General features: G+C 49.6%; 2 protein-coding genes across 5 annotated transcripts; both read right to left on the reverse strand.

Moving 5' to 3' along the window:
• Positions 1-732: 732 nt before the first annotated feature.
• PTS (6-pyruvoyltetrahydropterin synthase) lies at positions 733-4445 on the reverse strand. Of its 2 annotated transcripts, none has more exons than XM_017809885.1 (6): positions 4337-4445; positions 3040-3119; positions 2255-2277; positions 1655-1711; positions 1297-1367; positions 733-1135 (listed from the first exon to the last, which is right to left on the reverse strand). In XM_017809885.1, the coding sequence occupies exons 1-6, from the start codon at positions 4408-4410 to the stop codon at positions 994-996; spliced, it is 447 nt and encodes a 148-aa protein (XP_017665374.1). In that variant the 5' UTR covers positions 4411-4445; the 3' UTR covers positions 733-993. The 2 variants fall into 2 exon arrangements, with proteins under 2 accessions (XP_017665374.1, XP_017665375.1); XM_017809886.1 differs by having other exon boundaries at positions 1018-1135; positions 1297-1441.
• Positions 4446-5943: 1498 nt separating this feature from the next.
• Positions 5944-22859, reverse strand: BCO2 (beta-carotene oxygenase 2). Of its 3 annotated transcripts, none has more exons than XM_017809898.1 (13): positions 22687-22859; positions 21696-21788; positions 16168-16372; positions 15133-15344; positions 13560-13675; positions 11986-12088; positions 10783-10911; positions 10490-10650; positions 9821-9988; positions 7719-7856; positions 7345-7527; positions 6893-7003; positions 5944-6612 (listed from the first exon to the last, which is right to left on the reverse strand). In XM_017809898.1, the coding sequence occupies exons 1-13, from the start codon at positions 22793-22795 to the stop codon at positions 6499-6501; spliced, it is 1842 nt and encodes a 613-aa protein (XP_017665387.1). In that variant the 5' UTR covers positions 22796-22859; the 3' UTR covers positions 5944-6498. The 3 variants fall into 3 exon arrangements, with proteins under 3 accessions (XP_017665387.1, XP_017665389.1, XP_017665388.1); XM_017809900.1 differs by lacking the exon at positions 22687-22859 and adding an exon at positions 22594-22612; XM_017809899.1 differs by lacking the exon at positions 21696-21788.
• Between the last annotated feature and the right edge of the window lie 918 nt (positions 22860-23777).

Here is a 23777-nt window from a genome sequence, read left to right on the forward strand (position 1 = left end):
CTCTGTAAAAATTTCCCTGAGAAAACAACACTCGTTGTGGCTGCCAAGAAGCTTCCAGGGGGGTTCTGTGGGTATGGACTCAAGGTTTCCCAGCTCCTGCCCTGCTATTCCAGCTGTCCATGACCAGCTGCAGTGTGGGAAGTGTCCTGAGGCAGGGATGAGCCCTCAGCAAGGGGAGGGTCGTGTCTGTGACTCCCTGAGCTGACACTGCAGTGCAGGGAACCGAAGCAGTGAGGAACTCACACTCCAGCGAGGGAAACTCAGCCAGAATTCTCTAAGAGGGGCAACTTTGGGGTGATTTGAGGGTTTGCTCTCACCTACTCACACTTCCACCCATCCAACAGGGCACTGACACCACGGGGGCAGAAGCACTTTGCAGCTCCTCAGCTTCTCCTGATGATTCACATGGACCCACTGCTCCCTTTGGCTCTTCAGCTGGGATTAGGAAGTGCTTTGTAAACAACTATGGTGCTCCCTATACCAGTTCCTTTGACAGAGAAAGCCCTGCCAGGCACGGGAAGGAAGGAGCCTGTAACACAGGAAATAAAGAGATAAGAAGAAAAGAGATAATCAGATAGTCCTCATTCTCAAAAATGCTTCTCTGTTTCATCAAGAAGCAAAACAACACCAAAGCCCACATTATTAAATGTAATAAATTAATTCAACATTTAATCAGAGAAAAATCAAAGCTTTTTGTGACAGGACACAACATACATTTTGCCAAAAATACATTTTTGCTCAAAAGCTGCTTTATTTCACACGGCACAGTTGCAGATTTCACATCATCCCTGGTGGTTTGGGTTTGCAAAACAGGAACATCTTGAGAAAAAAAAATGAACAAATTCTGAGAAGCAGGGCGGCTGGATTGCTGCAAGAATTCCTGGGTGTCTGTCCCTATACAGCACAGGAGCAAGGTCCAGGTGTGGGAAACACAGTGAGCGGGGTCGAAATAATCCACTGCTGTGACTGTGACCAGCTGAGCTGAGGCTCCTTTCACTTCCCAGCCGTTGTTTCTTCTCCTTTATAAACAACAACGTTCTGCTCCGTCTCGTGCACCTTCACCTTGTAAAGGATTCCCGGGGGCAGGAGCCTCTGCAGGTTCTCCCAGATGAACACGGCGACGTTCTCCGTGGTGCTGGGGGGGAAAGGGGGCACAGTCAGAGCCCACGGCAACACCCGAGCACCACAACGGGCTGGGGGGGACAGTGGAGGCCACGGGGGGCCACGTGGGCACCTGATGGTGCAGGACTGAGCCTTGGAGACTGCTCAGTGCCAGGAGGAGCCCCCGTGACCCACCTCACCACCTCGGCGAAGTACGGCACGTCCTCGTCCAGGTTTTTGTGGTCCAGCGGCTCCATGATCCCCTCCTGCAGAGAGAGGAGGGAGAGTCTTGTCCCAGCTGGTCAGTGGGCCTGGGGTTCAGACAACCATGCACAAGGGACTGGAAGGTATGTACCAAAAAGAGGGTGAGAGCCCTACATACAGCCGTGAAATTCCTGGTACTGCTGAAGCATTTGAGTCTCAAACCGTTCCTTAATTTCTCCTTTATTTCCTGCCATCATCATCTCCCCATGTCTCTCCACTCTGGCACTGCACAGATTGCTGAGCTCTAACCAGTTCTCCCAGGGGACATGTGGGAAAACAGTGCCATTACCTGCATGTATTCCTTGAGGTCTGTCAGGTTCATAACCATTCCTGAGACTGGGTCAATCTGCAGGGAAACCCAAAGGGAGATCAGCAGCCTGGCCACACATCCTTATTACCTGCACAAATCAGAGATAAATATCTGTGCTCAGGTCATCTGAGCCACGAGAGAAATAACTTTCTACTGTCACAGAGTTCCAGCTCTACTCCTGTGATGGTCCCAAAGGCTTGACACAGCCTACAAACAACTCCAGTGGTGCCACTCTCTCATAAAAGCTGACTCCAGGGAGGAACAATTCACTGAAAGAGTCTTCAAGCAACAATCTGGAGTGATGATAAGCAGGAAAACAGGCATTAAACTGCTCTGTTGAACAAGCAGGGACAAAACAGAGCCCAGTCTGAGCTCAGAGCATTCTCCCTTCCAGCAAATCCTCCTCAGAGACAAGGTGAACAGGACAGTGATTATGGAAAACCTCCTACAGTGATGAACACAGTTCCCACAAACACTCTGGGAAACGCAGCCCCTGGGGCAGCACTTCAGCCCTGTGGGACAGGGGGACACATCCCTCCTGCCCCCTCAGGAAGAGAAAAAAATGGTGATTGCACTTACCTGTCCACGCACCGTGACTGTAACTGAAAACAGAGAGAGGGTCAGGTCACCAGGAGCTCAGGAACCCAAACCCAGCCCTGCTGTGGGGACAGACACCCCCCCACTGCTCACCCCAGGGGCTGGGGCAGGGCTTTATGAGATGTGGGGGCAGCTTCTAAGTCTTCTGACGTAATGGAAGAGCAGAGAATGAAATTAAGGGATGAAGTGTTTGCCACTTCTCTCGGGACTAAAATTGTTGTGCCTGTAAATCAGCTTAAAATTGAGGAACAGATCCTCATTTCAGCACCCTGTAACTTATCTTCCCTGGCAAAGCAAGGAGCTCTGGAGCAGAGGTTTTGGGGCACCCACAATACAGTGCAAACAGGGAGCCAGTCTAGGAACTGGGGACCTCTAATTCTGTGTGCTCAGGGTGCAGGGAGGAGGAGAAGGACTTGTGAAAACAACATTCAAATAACATTTACAGGCTGTTTAATTTGCATGTCTTTTGCTTAGAAAAATCCTCATTCAAACCACAATGATTCTGCAGAGTGTAAACAAGCAGATTTGATTTATGAAGTGACATTCTGAGATAAATAGTTATTATCTATTCAACTGAATATACTGCAAAGCTACTTTCCACCCCCCTGCTGCTGAGGTTTCCTTCTAATTCTTAAAAAGACACAAAACCAGCCACTAAAAACTATCAGACTGAGCCCTGAGTGGCCCAGCTCTCCTGTGGGTTATTCACACCCTGAGAGCAGCCTCTGCCCATCACCACAGAAGGAGGATGGAAGTCAGCTCCTTGCCTTTGTAGTTGTGTCCGTGGCCATTTGGGTTGTTGCATTTCCCAAACAGCTTCAGGTTTTCTTCATCACTCAGTGATTTACTGTGAGAGAGGCAGACATGGCATGTCAGGGTCCACTCCAGGTGCTCATGGCTTCACTTCAGCCCCCATTGCTTTTCAGCTCTCCATCTATTCCCCCTCCCAAATTTAACCCACCAGTTTTTCCTGCTCAGGGGGCACAAAAAAAAAAACAAACCAAAAAACCACCACCAGAATAGTATTTGGGCCATACTGGAAAACAGTGAGGGGTTTCTGCTGTGTTTTTTTCATCTGTTTCATTACATCTGCCAAACTGCTGTAAATGTTCCAGATATGAAATATGGCCCAAAATCACTCTCAGAAGGAAGTGCTTGAGCAAACTGTCACATCAGCAGTTACCACTGATGAATAAAGCTTAGGGAGCTTCTCCAAGGAGTACAAAGCATGACCTCCCCCTCTGAAAATTTGAAGCAACTCTGCTCTGAGGAGTGTTTCAATTCAAGGCATGCTTCGGGAATAGCACAGAATCCCAGAATCAGTTAGGCTGGAAAAGATCTCTGAGATCATCCAGTCCAACCTATGACCCAACAGCACCTCCTCCCCCAGCCCAGAGCACTGAGGGCCACGTCCAGTCATTCCTTGGACACCTCCAGGGCTGGGGACTCCACCACCACCCTGGGCAGCCCCTTCCAGTGCCTGAGCACTGTTTCTGTGATGAAATTCTTCCTTATGTCCAACCTAAACCTCCCCTGGTGCAGCTTAAGCTTCTGTGCTCCCATCCTGTCGCCGGTTTCCTGGGAGCAGGGAACTGTCAGGGACTTTCAGGTCACAGGAACACAGAATATGCCGAGTTGGAAGCGACCTACAAGGATCATCGAGTCCAACCTCTAGGCCTGCACGGGCCCATCCCCACGAGTCACACCCTGTGCCTGAGAGCATCACCCAAACGCTCCTTGAGCTCCGGCCCAGGCGCTCTTTAGGAACACGTAAATTTCGAGGAAAAACCCCAACACATTAGGGGAGATATGTTTACAAACCGGGAGATGTTTACAAACCGGGAGATGTTTACAAACTGCGAGACCCACGCGTCGTGTGTAAAACAAAGAGCTCCAGTTCTCGCCAAACCCCGCCGGGCACGGACGGGCGCGATCAGGAAGGGGCTGGACCGAGAAGAGCCCGGCCCGGCGTCCGCGCTCCGCCGGCCGCTACCGCGGGCTTTGGGGCGGCTTTGGAGCCTCCTCCCAGGGCAGGGGGAGCGGGGCCGTGCCGGGGCCGCTCACCTGTGCAGGCGGTGGCAGGCGCTGAAGGTGACGGAGCGCGACAGCCGCGCCAGGCGGGCGGAGCGCGGCGACATCGCGGGGCCGCACGGGGCTGGACCGGGGCTGGATCCGGGGCTGGACCGCGGCTGGGAACGGGGCTGGACTGGGGCTGGGAACGGGGCTGGACCGGGGCGGCTCCATCCCGGCCCCGGGGCGGGGCGGGAGCGGCGGCACCGCCCGCAGGACCCGCCCGCCGAGCGCCGGGGATGCTGCGGGTCCTGGGGATGCTGCAGGTCCCAGGGATGCTCCGAGCGCCGGGGATGCTGCGGGTCCCGGGGATGCTCCGAGTCCCGGGGATGCTGCGGGTCCCGGGGATGCTCCGAGCGCCGGGGATGCTGCGGGTCCCGGGGATGCTGCGGGTCCCGGGGATGCTGCAGGTCCCAGGGATGCTCCGAGTCCCGGGGATGCTGCGGGTCCCGGGGATGCTGCGGGTCCCAGGGATGCTCCGAGTCCCGGGGATGCTGCGGGTCCCAGGGATGCTCCAGGTCCCGGGGATGCTTCGAGTCCCGGGGACGCGCGCAGGGCTCGGACCCCGCTCTGCCCCTCGATCTCTGCCCCTCGGTGCCTGCCCGCAGCCCGCGGTGCGGTGATACAAAGAATCCTGGAATGTTAACGTGTCGGGATGGAAATTAAACTTCATCCAGGTTGCTCAAGGCTCCGCCCAACCCGGCCTTGGACACTGCCAGGGATGGGGCATCCACAGCCTCCCTGGGCAACCCGTGCCAGCTCTGGCTGGTTGCAGTTAGCACAAGGTTGTACGTGAAGCTCTGACGCCTCCTTTCCGCTTCCTTCCTCACCAAGAAAAAATAAAAGAGTTTGAAAGGAGCAGCGGTGGTGCCTGAGCTCCGTGAAACGCCTCCTTAGCACCGTTCTGCTGCCAGGGCTGGGCATGTGGCCTCGCTGGGGGCTGTTCCCTGCCCGTGGGTGACAGGATACAGCGGGGCGGTCCCACTGGTGACATGGAAGTGACACGGAGAGGAGGGAGGAGGACACAGGGCTGGAGCACCAGCAACGGGAGGTGTTTGCCATCTAGTGGCTTTGACCAGCTCTGGCCTGAGCCTCCCTCTGCCTCTCCCAGGACAGCAGCCCTGGGGCACAACCCTTTTTCTTTCCCTTGCCTTTTCCCAAGACCTGTTAGGAAGGTGAAGAACGGTCTGAAGAGATAAAGCCCCTGGAGCACAAGAGCTCATCTTTTGCTCGAGGAAAATGGTTCGAATCATTCTCCGGGCTTCTCACAGTGAAGAAATATAAAAAGTATTTAATCCAGGAGGGGAATCCAGTCCCCTGAGGCCTTCCCTCTTCACAGGGTACTTACAGACAGGGCTTCCCCTGGCACACTGACCCACCTCCAACAGCTGGAGGAGCCTGGATGAGAGCTGGGATTTGATCTGCTCTACTTATGACCACAGGGGAGTTCTACATGTTTCATACTGGTGTTTCATACTGGTTGAACTGGGAGGAGGGCAGGAACCCTGAGCCATCAGAGCCATCCAGCTCTGCTGTTTAAGCAGGAGTGGGGTGGAGATGTGTCATGGATGTGACCATGTGAGGGCAGGGAAAGTGAGGAAGAGACTTCACCAGGTTTTATTTGAGGGCACTGCCAGTGTACAGAGAAAAGCACAAGTACAGCTGCTGTGAGCACCTGCATCTATCTCCTGGAGTCCACTGAAGGCAACCTGTATGCAGGGGGGTTGGAATTACAGCCCTTCATTGGGCCCATGTGGTGCAGGTTGGTTTTACTCCTCTCCTCTGCCCTCAGCCAAAGTCACTGCCCCGAGCACCAATGTTCTCTCCCCTTCAGAGCACACTGCTGCCAAAGAAGATTGCCATTTTCTCCCTTGCAAGCCTCAGCATGGCAACCTTTGTGAACTGCTGCTAGCTGGTCTATCAAAACAGTAAAAAAATTAAGATAAAGCAGTGGGGCTGCTGAATGAAGGGGCTTCTGCCTCCCTCATCCCCTTGGCTGGGTGTTGTTAGGAACACAGGAGTAACTCAGAGGTTATGGTAGAGAAAAAGCAGTTCCCTCATCCCCGACATAATGCAGAAGTGGGAGGTAAAAGCAGCAGAGGTTTCTTTCTGAGCCTGGCTCGGCCCTGAGTGCCAGGAGGTGACGAGGTGTGTGGTCAGTGGGCAGTGAAGATGCCGTGGAACCCATAAGGCATTTGCACCGGGACCTCTGCTCGCCCCAGCTCTCTGAAGGTCTCTGCATCCAGGACAAGCAGGAAAGCACTTTGGTTCTGCAGGAGGAAAAGAAAGCCAGAATGAATGGCCAGGCTGAACCTCATTTCACTCTCCAGCCTGTTGCACACAAGAGAGCCCAAATGTCCAGCCAGGCCATACAGATCAACCTGGCCAGGAGCACTGGCAGTCACAGGAGCCACTCAAGAAGCACTGACATTCCAAGGAACACTCCTGGGGAGCAAGGAACTATCTGCCAGGGAGCCTCCAGCTGGGTTCTGTGCTTCAAAAAGTTAACTAATGCTTTGTGACTTTGACAAACTACCGAGAGTAAGTTACCTCAGTGGGGGAGACCACAACAGACAAGATGACTCCACTGTCCTCTGCTGTGGCATTAGGCACTGGCACAAACACAGGCTCTGATGGGTAGGATCCATCCTCCTGCCAGATCTAGCAAGCACAGGGACATATGGATGAGCTTCATTTCATTAATACTTGTCTGCTACAGTTAGAGCTGCAAGTTAGAGTGCTCCCCACAAAGATACCCAGGCACACTCTGTGCTCCAAGAAACTTAAGAGTTCAACCTTTGAATTAATCCTTTGGATCCCAGCAGTATGATGGTGCCATCCTCTCCTGTTGGGTAAGTGTGTCACATTCACAGGGTGAGAGATGAAATTAGGAATCTCATCCCAGACCCACCAGGACAAAGACCCCCAAAGCCCCTGGTAAATGACATATTTTCAAAGCCAGTTCAGTGAAACTGAAAAAGGTTAATCTGACCCCAATTCACCTTGAAATTCTTGGTCTCCACATCAACCTTGATCAAGGAATCTCCGACCAAATGCCCGAATCCACACCCGTAGAAGTACCGGTACCTCCTCCCGTTGGACCGGGAGTAGTTGATGTGGGGGAACTCCAAACCCCCGACCTTTTCAAAGCCCTCAGGGTGGAGATTTTCATGTGTGCACCAGACCTAGAAGAAATATGCATTACACAGGTGTTGGTTTAGCTCTGACAGGGCAGAAGACCTGACTGGTCCCACCACCGTTGTGGGGAAGAAATGTTCTGGGAACGGGGAAGAAAAAAGATCTGGGAAGACAATGGCACGGGATGGCAACTGTCACAGGCAATCTCCCCACAGTTCTGTAGCTCTTCAATACACACCTTTCCACCTGCATCTTTCACAGCCCTTGCCAGGGTATAAGGCAGTGGGTTCAGGTTTTTGCCCACAGGTGTGTCTGGATCCACGTGCAGAGGGAGCACAAAGCGGCGAGGGAACGCTCGGGGGAGCGAGGCATAAACCTGTGACAGAGACAGCAAGTCATGGGCATGGAGAGAGGAGAGACACTGCAGGCTTAATGCATTTTTGGGGCACAATTCGGAAGTTTGAGACGTTCCTCCCAGCCCTAAAATCATTGTCTTCTTTCTGCTATGTGTTTTACCCAGTTCTGGTAAGGTAAAACACATCACAGAAAGAAGTTCTCTGCACCTTCCAGGACTAGAGCAGAAAACAAAGAGACAAGCAATTGAAAGGGTCAGCATTGCTTTCACAGGATTAATTAATTAATTAATTTAATACTGAGTTGAGTATGCAAATCCCTCCATTATCTCCCAAATTCAGCACTGGGACACACACTACACTATATTTAGTTGGAACACTTACATTGCTCTCCATCACCCTCTGGATAAGTCTCCTTCTCCTCCAGATGGTAAGGCAAGCAGGAGACTGCTGTACCTCAGTTCAGTGTCTGGAGTTATCCTGCAGGATTTCCCTCTTCCCTTCTCAGGCACACAAGGATTCATGTTTGGAAGTCCAGGGGAAGGATGGATGTACTTGGGGAGCAAAGGGGAGAGCAAACCAGCAGCCCCCAGTGTGACAGACATCCAGTGGCTTGCCCGAGAGGAAGGATTCCACCATTGCCACTAAAGTTCTGTCCAAGCCAAGTTTAGAACCCAGCATGTTCCCATATATTAAGCCTTCTAAATAAAACAGGTGACAAGGGCCCTGCTTTGGTGGTTTTCAGTTACTTCAGTCCGTAACTCACCAGTTCAACGTGAAACTTCACTTTAATCAGATGTGTTAATCCTGAAACCCTGTTTTCAAAGCTTTTATGGTTCATGTAACCCCAGTAACTCGGCTGAGGAACTCTGCCAGATAAATTATGGTTTAGTGAGCAAGCAAAAGCACTTCAGCATGGTTCATGGTTCATGCTCAGTCATGCCTCGGGCTTCTGAGGAGCCGTGAGCTTAAGGCTCTGTTCTGAAATGACTTGCACTCCCCTGTGTGTGTACAGTCTAATGGTTATGTGCCTGTCAGTTAGAGAATGTGGGTTTGGGAAACACGAGCCTAATGCTGACACAGGGACACCTTCAGCCAGATCCAATCCTGGCTGGTTTGTGCTCAGGGAAGGGGGGACAAAAGCTGGGATCAGTTTGCAAAGCACGAGGTGTATTAACCTTCTGCTCTACTCGTGTTCAAAACATGCTTGAAAAAAACAAACAAACAAAGGAAAGCAGAAGGAAATGACCTGGCAGGGAGACAGCTGTAGTGTTCTCAGGTCAGATCTGACTGGGTTCTAGACAGCTCAGAACACAGCGGGAGGAAGTTCAGACCTGCCTGGGCATGCAGGGCACGGCGGGTTTCCACTCCACACATCTGCAGTGCGAGACACTGAAAGCACCCCCGCCTTCCCCGTGTGTGACCTATGCAAAATAATGCCTCCAACACGGCCTCAGATGGGGCCTGTGGCAGAGCTGGATAAAATAAGCAATTTATTAGAACGTGCTGTTGTGAGGTGACAACGCCGGGGCTTCCGTGGCGTTTGAGTTTCTGTGATTTTCCTCCTCAATGCCACTTCTCTGAAGCAATGCCTTTATAGAACAGGGTGTCTTCTTCCCTTTTGAAGCCGTGCAAAACCTTGCCTTGCATAATTTCTCAGGGGAAAAAATATTATTACACTGGGATAAGGAAAACGAATATGATTAAAAGCAAGGTTTTAAACCAGGAGGACATTCTGGCAGGCTCTGGAGCTCTGTGTCACACACCAGTTTTAAACCTTTCACGGGAACACTCCATGGAGATTATCTGCTAAGAGATAATTAAGCGGATCATTAGATCCCCATTTTAGTTTTTTACAGCTGTGGGTCCTTTCCCCAGGTCACATCCTTGGCCTCGTGGTGCTCTCCACTCCACCAGCCTGAGCCTTGCTGCAGGAAAGGAACTGGCCCAGCATCAGAGCCTGGGGAAACAGAGGCAGAGGTCTCACCTGGTCCAGAGCCTCCCCAGCCCTCCTCAGGTTCTGCAGTTTGTACAAGGCCAGGCTGGTGCCGTCGTCCTGGCAGCACAGATCCAGCACCACACAGCCACAGTCCTCAAAGGCATTGATTTGGTGGAAGGTGACAAAGGGCTTCGTGTACCACTGCCCTGGCAGCACCTGCAGGGACACAGGGCAGGCTCAGGCTCCTCTCTAAAGCTCCCAGCCACCCCTCAAAGGCTTTTACACTCTCCCATTTCATCCCCCATTCCTCGGGATCTGCCCTGTGTTGCTACAGAAGGGCTGCTTTAAGCCAGTAACTAGGCAAAGACAGAAGAAGAAAAGCCAAAATCAGGCCAGGCCAGGCCCCTTGATGTCCTGACTCCCTCCCTAGAGCATCTGTCCAGGCTGGGACTGACCTTTTATACCCCTGCATTTCAGCCTCATGAGCCCCAAGCTGCTTATTTCTGCCTGTTCTTTCAGGGCTGGCAAGGAAGTGAATCAATAGAGAGGGAACTGCAGGTAATCCCATTTCTAATGAATTTACACCCGTGCTTTAAAGCCTATATTGCAGTAGCTCCTGGACTGATTCATCCAGCTCCCTGTGGCTGCTGCCAGGCACTCTCCTCTTGGGATCTAAGGTTCCAGAGCAGCTGCTGCAGAGGCCAGAGATGCACCCACCTCCCCAGTGTGCTTATTCACCACGTGGAAGTAGGTGTTGCACTGAGGCTCCCAGCTTATCCCGTCACAAATGGCTTTGCCACGGAGCTTGGAAGTGACAATCTGGAAGAGATTCAGCTTGAGGGGTTGCTCAATGAAAATGATGTAGTTTTCAGTCATTCCTGAAAAGGGAAGGAAGGAGACATCACCCGGGTATGAGATGGGAAAACACCCCGGGGGCAGGGGGCAGTGGACAGCCCTGTCTGCTCCCAGCAGCCCAAACCCCCAGAGTCTGAGATGGAAAACTGTCTCACCAAAGCTGTGATAGTAGGATGGGTTTGCCCTGTCCATGGGAGGGATGGAGCACAGCACTTTTGCTCCCTCTAATGTGTCAGTGCAGCCTGAGCTCTGTGGAGGGACCCGGATGATGTTATAGCTGGACCCTGGAGGGGAGAAAGGGTGTTCAGCACCACTGAGACTTCACAGGCAGAAAACCAAAGTCAGGCTCTGTCCTTCCCACTTCCCAAGAGCACTGGAAACCACAGTCAGAGCTTCACTGAGCAGAAAAATCAACAGCCTGTCATCAAGTCAATAAAGCAATCTACAGAGGATTATTTAGCAAAACAAAACAAAACAAAAGATTGAAAGAAGAAGGATCTTCTCAGGCTGGTAAAGTGCCAGCTCATTTTACTGTCTGCAGTGCATTCCTTAGGTTATCCCATAACAGCAGGATCAAGAGCAAAACCAAGTTCATAGCTTGGGTATCAAAGGAAATGAAAACTCTGAGCCTTGGTGATGCTCAGTTAATAAATCTGAGCACGTGGGCAGGAGAGAATGGCATGTTTGAATAATCTGGAGTTTGGTCTCTCCAGCTGAAAAAAGCATGTGCTACAAAGCTGGATATTGCTCAGGGCAAAAGGAAATGAAAGCAGCATGAATGAAAAATGATCAAAACTGGGAAACTGTGGAGTGAACTGAAACCAGCCTGAGGAATCGTAATAAAGGGCAGTGGCTGTTTTCAGAGACCTCAGGCACCTGCAAAAGGAGGATTTCACATAACTAACAGTGAATGCCAGCCCTGGGCAGCCACGTCAATGGAATTAGATCCCAACTAGATGCTCATTCTTTTGAGAAGAAGAAAAATCTCCCATAAAGTTCAGCTTTGCCGTAATGTAGCCAGGTGACTCATAAATTCCATCTTCTGTCCTACATGAACTCGTGTGGTGCTCATCAAAAGCCAGTCACTGGAAGTGAAGATGGGACTCAAAAAAAAATCATTCTCCCTTTTCCCAGCAAAGCTTGGGAGAGGGGAACCTGTTGGATACTGTTGGATACTCAGTGCCATTGTTGTGGGACTGACTGGCACTGTAAAACAGAACCAGTCTGGCTTCTCACCACTTTGACTCAAAGAGAAACAGCAACTTCAGATGTTTCTTCCACAGCTGCTCCTTGGAACAGCACCAAGGAGTGTCCTGTGCCCCCTGCCCACCAGGCAGGCCTGGCCAGGCCCAGCTCACCGTGTTTCCCATAGGAATTGCCCATGTTGTAGCTCGTCCCATCAGACTCGTAGTGAGGATGAGCAGTGGCCCCGTTCACTGCAATGAACTGGCTCCAGTCCACCTGCAAATGCCAAGGATTTTCAGTCAGTGCAGAACTTCCCTGTTGCTCTGCAGAAAGCCACAGGCTTCCGTGGAAGTCTGAGGAAGAAAAGCAGACTTTACCCATTGTTAATAATGTGGGATCTGGACTTAACTCTTCAGTTTGCCTGTAGTCTTCCTGAAATCCTTGAAAATTAATTTCTCTCTGTGTTAGTCCTGCCAGTAAAATGGGACTAACAGCACAAGCCATTCCTTGGGAGACACGAACATTCCAATTGGCACAAGTGACACAGTGGGAATGTTCCCATGCAAGAATTTTAGCTGGGACCCCATGCTATAAGCACAGACAGACGTGTGTGAAGAGTTACTGCCCCAAAAAATCACCAAGAAGCTTAGAAAACCAGGTCCCATCTCAGATTGGAGAGTTTAGATGTGAAATCATCCCTTCCACTTCTTCACTTAGCCCAAAAATAACAGTCTGCATTTAAAAAAGCAGCTAAAGGGGATTTTTTTTTTTTTAAATGGAAAGATGGCTCAACAGAGCTGAACACTCAACCTAAAAATCCCCACGTGTCTTCCCATCACTGCACTCTGGTTTACAAACCAGATCAAACGAATCACCCAACTCTCCATTTCAGTGTGTAAACTGAGTTTCCTCATGACTCACTACTGATCCTGGAGGGAGAGAGGGACTCCTGGAATGCCTCCCTCAGGATCTGAGGGTGCACTGAGCCTGGTGTTTGTGGTATCAGGTAGTCTGTGGTTAACACACAGAGGCACAGGAGTTTATCCTGATTCAGGAGGGCAGAATCCTTCTCACAATTAAACACCCAAATCCCCTCGGAGGGTGCAGCCAGGGGGACACAGAGCTGATGCTGTCATTTCACAGGCCATGTTCTGCCAAACTCAGCCACACTCCTGGGAGATGATGCACAGGACACAGGGAAAGACTGCTCTGACTTTCTCTTCATTTGCTTTCAGGGGAGAAAATAAAGGGGCAGCTGAACTTCGAGTTGACTTTACATTGAATTAACTCATTTGCAAGAGAGTTTTAGCCAAGACCTTGAAGGGCAGTTCTGGAGTGTTTAAACAGATGTGAAAGGCAGAAAAAGGGAAGAGAGATGAAGTGACAGGGAGGAGTGCAGGTCTGAGATCAGTGATGACCTTTTTCCTGGGTGCACTTTTACTCTTCACACACTGGTAGGTGCAGACAAGCCCAGACATGCAGTGAGAGCACAGGAAGAGTGGAGCTGTGCCCAGACCTGCATCTGTGTCTCCCCTTCCTTGCCACAGTGGGCAGTGACTGCACCTCACCCCCGAGAGCTGCCTGGCTGCCGAGGAGATTTTTCAGGGCCTCAGGCACGAAGAGATGCTCATGGCTGTGGTCCAGACAAAATCTTTTGGAATCTAAGCTGCTCTTAGAAGCAGCAGCAGATTCTGCACCACCAGCTAAGGGTTCTGTGCCACAGTTCCCTCATCCCACCTGCCCACACCTTTTCCTTCGTTTCAAGCGTTTCTGGGTCCACCTTGTACATGAAGATGTTCTCACTGCTGATGTAATAATCTCCTTTATACAGCACGTAGTTCACATTGGCATTGTCACTGGGTCCTGAAACAAAATCCTGGGGTTGGGCACAGCTCTGCTCGAGCTCATGTCACATTATCTCAAGTTACACATGTTTAAACAATAAACCCATTTGCAATGACATTAATTCCTCTGTGGCTGATTAGAAATACCTCACTAATCTACAAAGGCACTCAGGGAACTGTCTGTGCAGGTGAACTCGGGTTAAAGGGACAAGGAATAGTCCTTACAGAAATCACTGCAGTGAAGCCAAGGTGATCTTCCTATTTCTCTACGCCCTTAGCTCCTGACCTCTTATTTGTTCATATTCTTATTTCTCCCTTTCCTCCCCAGCCAAAGTCCAAAGTCCCCTCCTCTAAAAGCCACGTGAAGAGTTTGCCATGTTTGATTTACAGCACTGGAAACGAGAGGCAGGACTTGAAGCTACAACCTGGGCTGAGGGGAAGGCAGGGATGCTCTTTGTGTGGGACAAGGGATGCTTCTGCTTCCCTATTCCCTTTCTTTCTAAAACTGAGTCAGGGAGATGCCTTTTGAGAGCTACAGACACACACAGCCAGAGCTGCTCCTGCTGCTCCAAGGGGAGCTGGGACTCACTACCAGGTGGCTGGGAAGAGCTGAGGGAAAAGCTGTTCCCACAGTTGAATGTTGTGTGTGTGGTGAACACACAGCCTGAGGCTGGGAGAGGAAAAACCCAGAGGACAGCTCTTCCTGTAGTGAGGAATTCCCTCTAAGTGTGTGAAGAGTCCAACAGGCAAGGGGAGGGTGGGAACAACCTGCTGGAGCTTGGGAAAGAAAAGGGGGACGTAGACAGTTCTGAAATGTATTGAAAGAGCTGGGCTGGGGAGCTGGGGAGCCTCACTTGAGAACAGGTGACATGGCAGGATGGGGTCCATCTCCCCAGGGAAGGTAAGAAGCAGGAGATGGTCACACCACGAGCAACAAGTTGCAAACTTCAGGTCCGTTCTGGTTTCAGTGGGAAGTCCTGTGCTTCATTAAGCCAATTTCTTCCCTGACACACATAGGATCCCACAGGCAATGGAACTTCCTCTCCTGTGCAATACCACCTCTCACCCTACCCATATAATCTGCACCTTAGTCTAGGAAGGGAAGGATTAGCCCACTTACCCTACGAGCTTAGCAAGGCAAAGCGTTTTAAGGGCAAAGCTGTGTCCCAGGTAGAACACAGGTTGTAATGCTCATTACCAGCCCTGCACAGGCTGTCCTCTGGAAGCAGATTTCTGCTGGAAACTTGCAACAAACTGGAAGCAGGTGACCTGAGGTGGCACACACTGAACTGAGTGTGCCTGTGCCAGCCCAGCCTGGCACCCACTTCCATCGTTTTTGCTGTTGTTGTTCCCACGGGGCACACGCTGAGGAAAACCACGGGTTCGGCATAAGCCCACCAGGCTTCCTCACCCCTCCCTTCACAACCAACCACAGGCTCCCCCAGGCAATTTGCTGTTTCTTAGAGCCCCCCTTACGTGGCATCTCGAAGCGTGACATGAAGCGCCCGAAGAGGCTCTTGCAGGGGTCTGGCATTGCCAAGGTCCCGAATTCCGAGAGCACGATGCGGTTGTGCTGCCTGTTGGTCAGGTAGGAGTTGCTCTGCAGGAACCTGCTCCTGTAGGACACCCTGCCATCCCTCAGCTGGAACTGGTGCAGCAGAGCCATGCCATCGAACCAGTGGTTAAAGCTTCCGGGAGTTACGAATGAGGGATTAAAAAAAAAAAGAGATAAATAACCGAGAGATTTTAAAAAGGGATGAGGGATAAGAAACCAGGTAGAAAAAGATATTACAAAGAGATCAAAAAGAGATAAAAAATACATAAATTAGTAAATTAGAGGTTATTAAGAGGTGAATAAGAAGTCAGTGAGAGCACTGGAATTAGGCACTACATGAAGTTCTGATCTACTGTTCCCTCTTGCCTTTAGGTTTTTATTATTTGTAAAAGGTAATGCCCAGATCCCACGAACACTGAACCGAGTGCAGCTTTGTTTGGGAAAACATTTGAACTGAGTGAAACAAAACAAGTGTATTTGCAGCTGTGGGACATGAAGTCTGAGATTGGTATGTGTAAGTTTGGGGGGAAATACTCTGTACTGGCAATCCAGTCACTCTGCAAAGACTCCTGCACAGGGAATAGAATGTCCAATAGAAATTACTGCTGAAAGCCCAACGGCACAAGGAGGAGCCTTTAGCTCTCAGCTCCTTGAAGGATGTTATTCTCTCTAAAACAAGAAATCTGTGAGACTCTCAGAAAACCTGATGGTCTCTGGGCATGTGATAAGATGATCAGCTTTGGCCAGTTGCTGCCATCAGCTCTGCTGGAGGAAGGGCTTGTTTGCCACTTTGGATGTCACTTAGAATGGCAAGGGCAGTAGTTGCCTTCTTGAACTATTTTAATATCTGCTTCTAAAGCAACACCCAGAGTTTAGTGCAACCAGCCTCCCAACTCCCTGCCCTGGATTTCAGGGATGGACTGTTGTCAGTGGCAGAGGACTCACTCGAGACTTACCTGTCATTGCCAAACTCGAACTTGCCAGGCCCGGTCCTCAGAAGGTTGCCATTGATCCATTTGGGAATATGCCCTTTGACCTTGGCTGGGATGGGCTCGGGGGTCTCCTCCATGGTCTGCACTAAGGGGGAGATGCATTGCAGCCCCCTGGGTCTGTGGCAGAGGATTTGCTCTTTGGGTGGGCTGGGAAGGTAATTCTTTAAACCTGCAACAAAAGCGGGGAAAACAAAGAAGAAGGAAATTAGGATTTTCCCTGTAATAATAAGGTGACAATTGCTAGAGGTTGAGTTTGGATGTCTAGAACAACATTCAGCAGCCAGGCTGGAGTGGATGCTCAGGGTGAAGCTGTGTTCCCACAGTAACCCCACACATCCCCAGGGAGCTCAAAACCCAATGGATTTAACTCCACTGTAGTTAACCCATGAGAGAGACACCAGTTCTGCAGCCCAAAGGAGGCAACAAAATATACAATGATAACTTTTAACTGCAGAAACTTCTGTTTGCAATTGATTTCATAAATAACTGAAAGAAAAGGGGAAAACAAAAAAAGAAAAAAAGAAAAATAACCACAATCCCTCCCCAAAAATGGCAATCAGGAAGAACACAAATACAACTGAGCTGAAGGACATTTACAGGACAGGACAAAAGAGATTTACCAGTTATATTTGGTAAGTAAATAAGCAGTAGCAGAAAGGGATAATTTCTGATGGAGCCTCTTGTTTGACTGCAGTAACCCCCTGGTTGGTCACAGCTCCAGGACAAAAGCACCAGGAAAGCATGAAGTGATTGGAATGCTGTGAACTCACAGTGATGTCAGTCATTGGCTCCAACAGCCTGGTTTGCAAAGCCTCATCAACACAAGGATTGTTTGAGCAATCCATTTAGCTGCAGAGGTGGATTTACCTGTTGCCTTTCCTGCCAAGGCTCCCTGTCCACAGGGCACTGGAGCTGCTTTGCCTCTGTCCCTAAGACCACTGAACTAACCTTGAACTGAGGACACTGAGCTCTAAGTGGAATCCTGACCAACAGGACAGCGTGGCACACACAGACCCAAGCCTGACCAGCTCTGGCACAGGCACCACCACACACTGCAGGAATTCCAGACCATTTACTGACCTTCCAACAGCAATTAGTTCTGGTTTCACCACTGCTGCTTCCAGCCTACACTCTTCAGCCCAGGTGACTAAGTGGAGCCCTGCACACTTTACCTGTCAGCCTCTGAAACTGTAAGGAATAAGTGGGTGTTCTTGCAAAGGCTGTAGCACAGTCACAGCTGGAAGCAAAAAGAAAATGCCCAAGGGTTGCAAAAGGTCAGTGCCCAAGAAGGGGCAAAAAGCCAGACAGGGGATGTGGCAAAAAGGGTGACAGTTCTTGTATTCCCTCAGATGGTTCAAGATTTAAGAATAATTAACGAAATAGTCAAGCCTAGACACCCTAGAGCTCCTGATCCTCCTACTTTTCTGAATCAAATTCCCTCTTCTCACTGTTCTTATTCTGTACAGCACTGAAAGGATGCATTTTGGAGTTGTCCAATTACTGATGGTAAAAAACCACCCTCTGCCTTTGAGTGGGAACAAGAAGAAGGGAAAGTAATTAAGCAACAACTTCCTTGGACTGTTGCCACAAGGATACACTGAATCCCTTGTTTGATTTGCACAAACCTCACAAAAACTTTTAAATGAGTTCTCACTACCTCCACAAGGTTCTTTCAGGATGTGGATGATTAACTTATCTCAGGGAAGGACAGAGAACCAGTAGAAGACTCCACTGAGAACCTGCTTAACCTTTTAGCCAAAAAAGGATTGAGAGCCTGGGAAAACAAAGCTCAAATGGTAGAGACTGAAGTTAAGTATTTAGGACATATTTTAAAGCATGGGTCATGATGTATAGATCCAGAAAGGGTTAAGGGAATCTTGGAAATCCCTCTACCAAAAATGAAGGAAGAATTCCATCAATTTTTAGGACTAGTAGGATTTTGTAGGGCTCAGACAGAAGATTTTCCAACAATAGCCAGACAATTGCATGATTTGTTGATTCGGGGAAATCCAGAAGTAATTATTTGGATGCCTGAAGGGAAAAGGAGTTTTCAGAAACTAAAAGAGTAAATTAAATTCAAAACAAACAAACAAACAAATTGCCCTGGACTTGGCTTTTAATCACAGCCTTAGCAAGGACAAGAGCCAAACCCCAAGAGTCTTCACTTGTCTCCATATGAGATAATGTCTGGAATCCCTTGTCTGGTTAGTTTGCAAAAGGACACACCATAGAGAGGTAAAAATCTCTAAAGCAGCAGAAGTCTGGGCTTCCCAGTAGAGGAGAAAGAAGGAAAACCTGAACTTATGCTACGTAGAAATCATGCCCCAAACATCTGCTAAACGTCTGCTCAGATGATCCTCCCAATTTCCAGTGACCAGCAGTGAAATGGAGATGAAACTTTTGATCCTGTTTCTCTGTTGTCACCCGTGTAGCAGTCAGGAAGAAGGCAGTATATTTTTGGCATTTAACCTGACCAGCTGTGGGGTCTGGGGAGGGCCCAAGAGGCTCAGAAAGCTGAGCCAGCACAGCCCAAACGGTGGCTCAGTAATCCTGGTGAGGTTCATCAGGGCACAGGATATTGGGAAGAAGAAAACAGCCCTTGGAGTCATATATCTCCCTTTTATTCCAATAAAAGCTTCATTTTTTTTTTTAGTTAGCTCCTCTGTCTCCTGGTTTTTTATGCAGCTCTCAGTACCTGGATTTTCAGAATTTGCTCCCATCTCCATCTTGCTGTTTCAGACAGAATGTCTGCCAAAGAGCCCAGCTGGCACACAGCATTTTTCTGAGCTTGCTTCTTTAGAACAGCCACGAACAGGGTGGGGGTTAGGCCTGCAGGAAGGCAAACTGCCAGATTCCTTCAAGGTACTTCTTCAATTTCCCAATACCCAAATCCCTCTTTAGCTCTCTAATACAGTAATAATATAATATAAGAGGTAATTAAGATTTTTAAAAAAGAGATCAGAAAAGAGATAAGAAAACAGATGGAAAAAGATTAAAAAAGTAAGAATTCAGCCTGTGTAGCTGAAGCAATTAACCTCCAACCTCATCCATCCTCCCCCTCGTGGAATTCAATTAAGCTCTGATTAAATCCTTTATCAAGCACTCAATCTGATCCCAACATTGATGCCACAGAATATTTTCTTATACAGAAGATTTTCATGTCAACCAACCCCTGGCAGGTTCAGTGACTGCCATCAGAATTTGCAGAGATGCAGCCTTAGTTTGCTGAGCTGCAGCTTGCAAAGATGCCAAATATGGATTAAAAAATGAGAGCAACATGTCCCTAAAGAGACATTTTGCATCCAAGCAGGAACAAAGATGGCATGACTGAGGATGGCACCACATCCAAACTTCCTGGACATACACTGTAAATGGGAATTTTGGAAAGGTACTTCACAGAAGAGCCTGACCAGGACTGGAAAAAGACCTCCTGAGTCATCCCCTCCCAACTGCTGTCCCACAAATTCATATATAGGAACTCTACCTTAAAAATGACCATGTTTTCTGGCACTTATTCCCCCTTTGGATAGCTGCTCATTGTCCAGCTGATTAGAAGAATGCTTTCAATTTACAAAAGGACTTTATTCATGGGACAGTTTATCCCCCCTGTTTTTTCTGGCAGAGCTTTGGTGGTTTGTGTTTGCCAGGGGTTGTATTTAGAGTGAAGAAGGGCATCACTTCCTAACCTAAGTAAGCCAATTTTTTTGTTTTCCTTGTCCTGTGATAACCATTCATGTGCTTATTATCTTCTTGAAACCTGCTCTAGTTAGAATTCATCTGAAAATTCATTCCAAGACAATGTCTACAAAAGAATGGACCATATACAGGAATATGGAAGTGAACACCCCGTCCTATCAGACCAGAGACTCAGAAGGAAGCACAGCAAGAGAATGGATTATTTTTCCTTCTGGAAACCACTCAAACGAGCTCCAGATCTGAGAGAATTGCATGCAAGTTGTAATCAAATCATGACATCCAGATGGGGCAACACACGAGCTTTTCAGAAACATAACAAGTTATCACAGGATAATTCTGAAGAGCCAGGAGGAAGGGAGGGTACAAGGATTTAAAAAAATTAATCCTGCATTTCTTATTAAAAAAATTAATCTGAATAATAAACCAAAAATCTATTTCACTTCATTGCACCCAATCTGGATGCACTGAACATACAGAACACAAATAATTCCTACTTTAATGCAATTTTCCTGAATAATTGCAAGAAAGGTATATCACCTTCAGTTAAAAATTCAGTCATAAATCATAATTGATTGTAACTTCCAGTTACCCAAGAAGGGATCAATCTCTGCAAAAGACAGAAGACAGACTCGTTTGCAATGTTACACAACAGGTAATTAAAACTATCTATGGCTTCCATTCTGGCTACACTTCAAGCTGGCAGAACTTTAATACACAATAAAAGCTCCACAGTCCCAGTGGGGCTCACTGAACACAACAAGTGAAAATCAGCACAGTATCACAACCTGCCCTCTCAGAAATCTCATTTCTTGACTACAGTTCCCATCCTACCTCAAGCATTTAAAAATACCTCAAGCATTTAAAAATAAGCTTGAAAACTAAAAACCAGCACGATATCACAACCTGCCCTCTCAGAAATCTCAGGGTTTTTAACTGCAGTCTCCATCCTACCTTAATGGTTTAAAAATAAGCTTAAAGCTGAACTTCCTCTGGCACAGCAGAGCAGAGGCAGTGCCAAATAGGGAGCTGTACATTTTCCTCAATTCTTTTCTAAACACTGCAAGCAATTATTCCAGAGTTATCCCAACCTGGCAGTTCTTCGGGTGCTGTTTCTGCTCACAGCAAACTGACATCCCAACACTGAGTTACATCCAGAAAAAGCGGGATGAAGGACGAGGCTCTTGAAAAAGTTTCTCCAGAGAAGAAACCACCCCAGCTGCTTTGTGTGTCGCAGTGGATCAGACATTAAATTGTACTTAGACAACAGTGGGCGAATCAGAAAATCTCTCCTGGTGGATGGAGGAGACACGGAAGCCATTTGCCGACTGGAAGATTGGAATCACGTCGCAGGGAGCAAATCCACCTTGATTTTAACCTACGGATTCAACTCCAGGGCACAGGGACACCTCCATTTTGTCTCCACCTGCAACTGCACAGTTTAATTGCTCGGCCCTTCCAGCTCCCTGTTCTGTGATTCTGGGCATTAAGGGGCACAGTTTGGTAAATGAAGTGCTCGGGGTATTCTTCAAGCAGGGAGGGTGAAGCAAAAAAATTCTGCTTTTCCTGGGAATCATTTTCATCCAGGAGAATCCTCTGGCACAAGCCACGACCGGCATCACGTTCCCTATAAAACACAGGCTGGCACAGCACGGGAAGCAAAACGATTTTCCCCATCGACCCAGCCCGAAGTGAAGTTGCTGTACTGTGGATTTGTGCCTCCAGCCCTCCCTCTCTGCCCCTCCCCAGCTCAGCTGAGTGTCCCACGCTGGTTTGTGCACTGGAGGGGTTGCACTTGCCTGGTGGGCGCCGGGAGGTCCCCGTGCTGGGCTCCTTGTCCTGTCTGGCCGCTCGGTTTCCCATGGTCAGGGGCTCGGCCACCCACTGCCTCGCTACCGGCCAAGGAAGCAGAGAGGAACACAAAACAAGTGACAGGAAACACGGGGGAAAAGAAATGGAGGAAAGGAGCAGAGAAAGGCCCGGCCAAGGGAGGAAAGTGTCGGTGCACGGGAAATACCTGCTCGTTTCCCAAAGGCACCAATAGAAACGGCTCTTACACTTTGGGGTGTTCTGGTGGCACAACAAGGCATATTGGAGAACTTTTCAGGTCTCTGGATACCCCAGGAGCAATGCTTTGAATTTAAAGGGCAGGAAAACACCACCACCATCATCATCTAACCCCAGAAATTTTGGTGCATTAAGTTGCGATCTTTACTGGTTCCCATTGTGTGGAAGCAGGTCTCAGACCAAAACAAAACAAAACAAAGCAAAAACAAAACAAAAACACCAAAGAAAAACCCCCAAAGCAAACTGACAAAACCCAAAACAAACGAAATCAACGAAAAAAAACCCCAAACAAAAAACAACTCAGACAGTGCAGCAATAACACAAATTGGCGGGTTTGGCTGTGATGCAAGATCCCTTGGGGTAGTTTCCAACTTGCAGGTTCAGATGGAAGCTGCACCAATGGTCCTGGCTCCAAACCACCCCCTCGCAGCCCACTTAGAGCTGCCTCCGGTGCGCAGGGAATCTGCTGGGCACCGCTCTGCCAGCTCTAAACCATCCGTGTCTGCTGTAATCCTCGCCCCTCCGTTTATCTATTCAATACATCACAGAGAATTTCTAGCATCTAACAGAGCCCTTCGGGTCGCTCAGCTCCGAATTTCTGATGGATGGAGGTGAGATCGCTCTACCCACCCGTGCCAGCAGCAGCAGCAGCAGCAGCAGCAGCAGCAACCCTCCTCCCAACGCGACAGGACAGAAGGGTTCGGTTGTTTATTGCGTTTTTACCTGGAATGAATTGCATCAAACAGCAGAGGAAATACTGCAAATGCGCAAGCAGGAGGCTGACGGCGGGCAAAAGGATTTGGGATAACATATTCCGCCGGGCAGAAGGCATCGGCTCGGAGGCGGTGGAGCGGAGGTAGCGGTGCCAGGGCGGTGAGCGGGAGCGGTGATGTGTCGGGAGATGAGAGAGCTGCCTGACATCATCCTTTCACAATAAGAGCCGGGGCGCTGTGTCCCGGCAGGGCTGCCAAGGATTCCTTGATCCATCCAGCTGCCCACGCTCCGCTCCGCGGCTCCGGCCGGGCCGGGACCTGCCGCCAGTCCTGGATGCCGCCCCGGCCCCCCGACGGCGGCCGCACCTGGGCCAGGTGAGCTCGGAACTGGCGGGGCGGTGCCGCCGGTGGGAAAACGCTCTAGCGCTACGTGCCTTTGGTACCTGGGGAGCGGGAAAGAAAGGGGAGATGGAGCAACGGATCCGGGCAGCCGGGATTTAAGGCGCTTCTCTCGAGGTCTCCTGTCGCCTTGTCTTCTTGTTCGCGCATTAAAGAAAAAAACCCGTCTTGTTTTGCTGCGAGACCTGAGTAAGCATTTTGCAGCTCAGTGAATCTGGAGGCTTTAGGAATGTTGGCTGCCATGCCAGATTAGCCCGTCGAATCCGACAGGGAAGGACCAGGCTGTGCCCTGCTGTTCCGAGCTAAGCCGCACCTAGGACAGAGCCTTCCTCCGGGATGCGGGAGGAAGCTGCCAGCGCTCTGCAAATGCGCCGAGATGAAACCTTTGTTTCGTGGTACGAAGCAGCTCTTTGAAGCTGCCCTGTGCCCTGAGAGGGAGCGGGGCGGCACGCACAGCTCTCCAAGGACCCCACTGCACAGACAGATTAATACTCATCCTAAATCTTCTGCTGCAAATTAAGCTCATTTCTTCCTGTCCTTTCTGCAAGATCCAGGGAACACCTGGCAGCCCCAGGTGCTTTTTGTACCCCATCTCTGACCGTGCCCTCCCCTGAACTGTGCTTTCCTAAACAAACCCAACTGCCCTAAACAAACCCAGCTGCTTCAGCCTTTCCTCACCGATCACTTTTCCTTCACTTTTCA

This window comes from Lepidothrix coronata, unplaced genomic scaffold (genome assembly GCF_001604755.1).
Source record: "Lepidothrix coronata isolate B3197 unplaced genomic scaffold, Lepidothrix_coronata-1.0 Scaffold27, whole genome shotgun sequence".
NCBI lineage: Eukaryota > Metazoa > Chordata > Aves > Passeriformes > Pipridae > Lepidothrix > Lepidothrix coronata.

What these genes read in the sequence shown, in the direction of transcription:
- PTS (XM_017809885.1), bottom strand. Translation starts at nt 4,410, where the DNA reads ATGTCGCCGCGCTCCGCCCGCCTGGCGCGGCTGTCGCGCTCCGTCACC. An exon ending in CCACGGACACAACTACAAAG is followed by an intron (nt 2,278 to 3,039) that starts GCAAGGAGCTGA and finishes CTCTGTTTTCAG; the next exon opens with TTACAGTCACGGTGCGTGGA. An exon ending in CAGTCACGGTGCGTGGACAG is followed by an intron (nt 1,712 to 2,254) that starts GTAAGTGCAATC and finishes GTTTCCCTGCAG; the next exon opens with ATTGACCCAGTCTCAGGAAT.
- BCO2 (XM_017809898.1), bottom strand. Translation starts at nt 22,795, where the DNA reads ATGCCTTCTGCCCGGCGGAATATGTTATCCCAAATCCTTTTGCCCGCC. An exon ending in TTTGATGCAATTCATTCCAG is followed by an intron (nt 21,789 to 22,686) that starts GTAAAAACGCAA and finishes CTTGGCCGGTAG; the next exon opens with CGAGGCAGTGGGTGGCCGAG. An exon ending in GACCTCCCGGCGCCCACCAG is followed by an intron (nt 16,373 to 21,695) that starts GCAAGTGCAACC and finishes CTTTTGTTGCAG; the next exon opens with GTTTAAAGAATTACCTTCCC.